The following is a 5,605-nucleotide window of genomic DNA, read 5'->3' as shown; positions in this document are numbered from 1 at the left end:
TATATATATATATATATATATATATATATATAATTTCTCTAACCTTGCTCCAATAAAGAAAATTAATCACAAAATAAAATCAGCTTAACTTTCGATAGTTAAATCGATGTCCAAATATTTATTCAAGAAAGAAAAATCATCAAAAATCCGAACCTTTTATCGGCAACAATTTTCTTATGGAGCTTATTTCCATCGAAATCCTTCTATTACCCCTGCGAGCAACGTTAGGGGAGGGAGCAAATTGTCACGCGTTTCCGGTCGCAGTTCAATTACACAGATGGACGACAAAAGTCTGGGCTCCTCTCTCCCATCTCTCGAACTTCCTCTCCTCTCCTATTTCCTCTCCGAAACGAAAAATTTCCTCTCCCTCGTCAACTTTATGACGGCTTTTCGAAAATCCCCGCCCGTGATTTTACGATTTATCCGGGGATAGCGCGATAGCACGAAGCGTAAACGTGGCCCGGCCACTTAGAAATTTTACAACTCGCGTGCACGTGAGCCGCTGCGAGAGCGCCTCCAGAAGGGCTTATCCCTTCTTCGCCGTGTTCCCTCTCCGTCTTTTGCTTAACATTTCCCGTCTTTCCTTCCTCGTAGTTGACCTCAGAGTTTCAGAGATGGGTAATCGCGAAACCGTTGATTACGATGGCGTCTGAGAGTTGCAGCTGGAATTCGAAGAGGGGTAGAGTTTAGTATAGGGGTTGTAATTTTTGTGGAATATATGTATATATGATTTTTAATTCTCTATTTTATTGGTTTGAATTTTTTTCTTTGATCTTACAATATATAGGAATTGATTTAGGAATAATTTTTGATAATTTTATTTTAAAGAAATAATAAATTATTATTATTGTTATATATGATTTTTGTTTCTGAAATTATTTAGAAAATTTAGGTTTCGTTATATCAAAAAATAATATCGGATGTAAAAAGTATTTCTCGAATAACTTTAGATTATTTTCGAATTCGAGTCAGTGACACAATATTAATTCTATGGATAACCAATCATGAAAGAATCGTACGTCCACCTCTTTCCAAATTATTTAACAAGCATCTCTAAAATTTACAAGCGTGATTAAGCAAAGGATTTATATATATATTCCATGTTAATATAAATATTTAAAATTAATTTAATCATTATTTCATAAATGACTTCTGATAAAATTGTTTGCCCCTAAATATACAACCGATCTCGAATATTAAATTAAAATTCTTCTTACATATATAACAATATCGATAGGTAAATAAATATCAAGAAAGAAATTCCAATCCCCTGTCGAATGTATGATTCCATCCATGGTAATAAAACGGTTCAAAGGAATTATAGAAATTGTTCGATCGAGGTTCCATGGTAAGGGACACTGTCAAATCGGGACGAATAAAATTCGAAGGGAAAAGCGAGGGTGCGTTTAATCAAGCCGAAAGGGTGAAGGAAGGAAGAGGGGTGGGAGGAAAAAACGTTAACGAAAACGTAACCGATATCGTGGAGATAAAACGTGGTCGCACGTCGATTGATTCGTTTATTGGACACCCGTCCCCAGACTTCGATTTTGTCCAATTATCCGATACGTTGCTCGATTCTGATATCCGTTCTCCTGGCTCCAGACGTTTCTGTTTGTCGTAACTGAATATCGTTTATAGAAACGAATTATTATTTTGTCGTTCAATACCGATTTCGATGTTATTAAGATAGCAGTCTGATGGAATTGAGGCTTTACAATATTATTCATTCGATTCGAAAATATAGATAAAGGATACTTTGGCTATTTTAAAGGAGAAATTTTTAGAAGAATAACGAATGAATTTAAAAATTGATTTTCTTTTTCTGGATAATAAAAATATATACCATTTCGATTTTTATGATACGATTGGGATCGAAGTTCAAGTTTGAATTAAATTTTGTGACAAATCGTATTGCATATTTTGTATATTCCTTCATATGTGGACATTGATAAGTATATGAATTTTTTGAAATATTTAAATGGTCAAGATTGTGGAAACGTGTGTACATTTTGGATTTCAAAATATGGAGTCGAGTGTGTACTATTCTATGTGTGTTGATGCTCTTTAGAATGGTTAAAAGAGGAATTTTGGTGAATGTAGTAAACAGAACATGCGTCAGGGGAGTTTTAGAGAGAATGAAACCGGTTGAAACTGTTCTAAAGTCGAAAACGTAAATTTGATAATGAGAGAAGGGACGAAAGTTTTAAATTAATCGAATATACGATCAACTACATTAATTTTACAATGATAATTGTATTTCGTGAAATCAATTATCATCATTTAAATTCACACATTAAATCAAAATTAAATTTCAATGTTTCACGCAAAAATAAAAAGAAAGAGGAATTCAAAATTCACATTATTGTATATTACAATTTAAAATGATAATCGTAAAAAAATTCTACTTATTTCCCAATTATCGAAAATTTATCTAAATTAATAAATAAGGAAATAACCAATTTCAACTTAATAACAAAATTAGAAAAGGATTCTAATTAAGATTCTACGAAAAGAGAAAAAGAATTTTTCTTTCTTTCTTTTTTTTAAGTATTGCACTCAGAGAGGGAGAGAGAAAGACAGGTCGAAAAAAAGTACGAAACAAGAAGAATGAAAATCTCTCCCCGAGGCAGGGATTCCTTCGAATTTCTTGATGCAACTTGACTTTCTGATTTTCCGGCACGCCCCGTCCATCCATCGACCCTTCCTCTTTATTCAACCCTCCCCCAACGCTCTCGATCTTACCCCATACCTTACAGCTGTCTCACCTTGCATCTTGCAACACCTTTATATTATTCTTATAGAAGATGCAAGATACAGACGGCGGCTCAGCCTGTGGATATTGCATTAGATCGTCTATACTAGACAGCTCCCCAGCCCTGACAGTGTGCATGTGTACACGCGTTGCTAACAAATATGGGGAACGTGTCATGAATCAGTTTTATATGAAAAAAGGTAAATGTTCCATTACTGTCGAGTCGGCGTAACACGATAATTGGATTTTCAGAATAACGCGTCGCCGCTCGTCCCATTGTCCTTTATTTCCGCTCGAATTTGATTTGATCCGATTTCTTTAGCTTCCGTGATATTCATACGATTTCGTGGATCGAATGTTATTCTGATGATGTTTGGATATTGTGGATTTTTGAATAATAGGGTGTGATGATGTTGTGGAATTTTGTGAAATAACAAAGTATACGTAATTGAAATGATATTGATGAACGTAGTGTAAAAATTTAGAGATTTGGAAATTGGTAGGCTTCTAAGATGAAAGTCGAAGGATTTGAAAATTTAAAAATTAGATTTGACGATGAGAAATGGAGAAATTTTTGAGTTTAGAATGTGAATTTGAAAATGTGTAAAAAGTTAAAAAATTCAAAAGTTGAAGAATTCGCAAATAATATTTGAAATAATAAATATTTTAAAAATATTTCGTGTGCTTTAAATATTTATAAACGTTTCCAATATATTTTTCCTCGATTTTTATCTCCCCTCTAACAGAGTCTTAAATATTTAAACAAGACATCTTTTCCAGTTCGACCGTTGAAGATGGATTTAGCCGGGGTGGTGGGTCACGTGGTGCAAGGAACGAAAATCCTGCTTCAATGCACCGTACGAGCAGCCAGACCAGCCGCGAACATAACTTGGCAGAATGGTACCGAGTATTTGAACGCCAGTGACAGGTTCGACATGTTCGAGACAAAAGTGGAAGAGAATGTGAGTATTACAGAAAATTACAAAATTTTTATTCCACTGTGTTTCACTTACTTTCAACGATTATGGAATATATTTGAAAAATTATCGCATCGTATTATTGCGATTTGTATAGCATCTAAAAGCGAAATATTACATTTGATTACTTTATCCCATTAAAAAAGTACTTTTTCATAAAATTTACAAAAGAAGAATCGTATCTCGACATTCAAAAGTTGCTATACATCTCGTTTGACATCATATTCCTTCACAATTGAATCAACCATTATATCAACGTTTTATCAGTGTCGAATATATATTGTCTCATTATTATCATATTTTCTTCTCCTTAGAGTATCGATCTAAAAATCATAAGTTGAAGTTCTTTGGATAGTCCTCATTTTAAAATCCGAGATCACATTTTTACTATTTCTATTGCTGAAGTTTTCTAATTTCTTCCCTCGAGTTTTTCCCTTTTATCGATTGAACGATCGTCGAAAGTTTCAAGGCATGTTTCAAGTAACAAAGTGTTCCATTCAGTTCACGAGCAATAAACTATTTTCGGCCGGCGAATAAACAGAATTAGCAATTGGTTAATAGGCGAAGCGAGAGAAAGCAATTATTCAAATGCGGAATACTTAGCGCGAATTTCGACCCCCCGTGATTTCTTCGGATCGTTCGCTTCGAATTAATTCGATTAGTCGCCGCTAGCTCGAGAGAGTATTCTAGCTCTGCCCTCGTTTCATCGTTCCATGAAAAATGTGCACGTGATACAATTTAATAATATTTAATAATACAATTGGATAATGTAAGCGAATTCGATATCTGGATGAAATTCTCGTCGAAATAATTTTTCTCTGGATTTCTAATATTTATTAAAAGAGAATCGATGTTATTTTATTTTATTTTATATTCGATTGCAAGATAAAATGAAGATTCGTAAGATTGTTTAATTATTATTTAAAAGAATGAGTTGTATAAATATAACTACTTTTTAATATTACAAACAACTTATATTTAACATGCCCAAAATCCTCAAAATGAATTTTAATTTTTAAATTCAAAGTAGTTTTTTCATAAATTTTTACCTTCTTTACCTTCTCTTTTACACAATAATTCTTTAAAGTTAGTTAATCTTGAAAATAATAAATTCATCAAAAACTTCCAAACTTGGAAAGTAAACAATCTTCTATTCCCCTACTCCCCATATACTCCATATAAATCAAAACATTCTTCAAAGCACACGCGTTATTCGACACACACACGCACGCACGAGAATCAAAACAAACTACACGTGAAATAATCGGACGATGCGAATAGTTGCGCGCGAACGTTTCACGCGATAAAGTTATTCAATCGACCGAGCGTATGTAACAGTATGTAACTTGATATCACGAGACAAACATCGAACGACGATCATTTTCCACCACGGACACGTGGCCAATGCCCGTACCAAATTCAATCAATTCAATCTCATTACACCCATCGCACCTCGTGTCGAAATCGAGTCAAACGAACACCGCCTACACATTCATCGAAATAACTACTGCACTCCGTGATCTGTAAACCGTACGTTGAAATCAACCGCCCTCCCCGTGAAAATTTTCATTTTCACGCCCGTGAAATTTCCGGCCGACGATTATTCATCATGTATAGGCGCGTGAACATGGAGAGTCGGCGGGTGTCGGTTGTCGCGTATGAAAAAGTGATTTCACAGATGAAATGGCGATGTTCCCGGGGTTGTCGCATCGGAAAATCATTATGCGTCATTTCGTGTCCCTCGTAATAACGCGTGCGCGCGTATATATACGGGGAATGTGTACGGGATCGCGGCCATCATAAATCCATTATGGCAATATCCGCGGGTATAAAGTCGCTTCGATTTTGGAACGGGTGAGTAAGAAATAGGATCGTC

General features: G+C 34.8%; 1 protein-coding gene across 1 annotated transcript in view; it reads left to right on the top strand.

Moving 5' to 3' along the window:
* Window positions 1-5,605, top strand: part of LOC102676127 — a 413,064-nt gene that overhangs the window by 336,824 nt on the left and 70,635 nt on the right. The window contains exon 6 of the mRNA XM_031510593.1: window positions 3,533-3,714. Coding sequence (XP_031366453.1) covers window positions 3,533-3,714 — 182 coding nt within the window. The remainder of the gene's footprint in view (window positions 1-3,532; window positions 3,715-5,605) is intronic.

This window comes from Apis dorsata, unplaced genomic scaffold (genome assembly GCF_000469605.1).
Source record: "Apis dorsata unplaced genomic scaffold, Apis dorsata 1.3 scaffold_27, whole genome shotgun sequence".
Lineage (NCBI taxonomy): Eukaryota > Metazoa > Arthropoda > Insecta > Hymenoptera > Apidae > Apis > Apis dorsata.
This window is presented reverse-complemented; position numbering and strand designations above follow the sequence as displayed.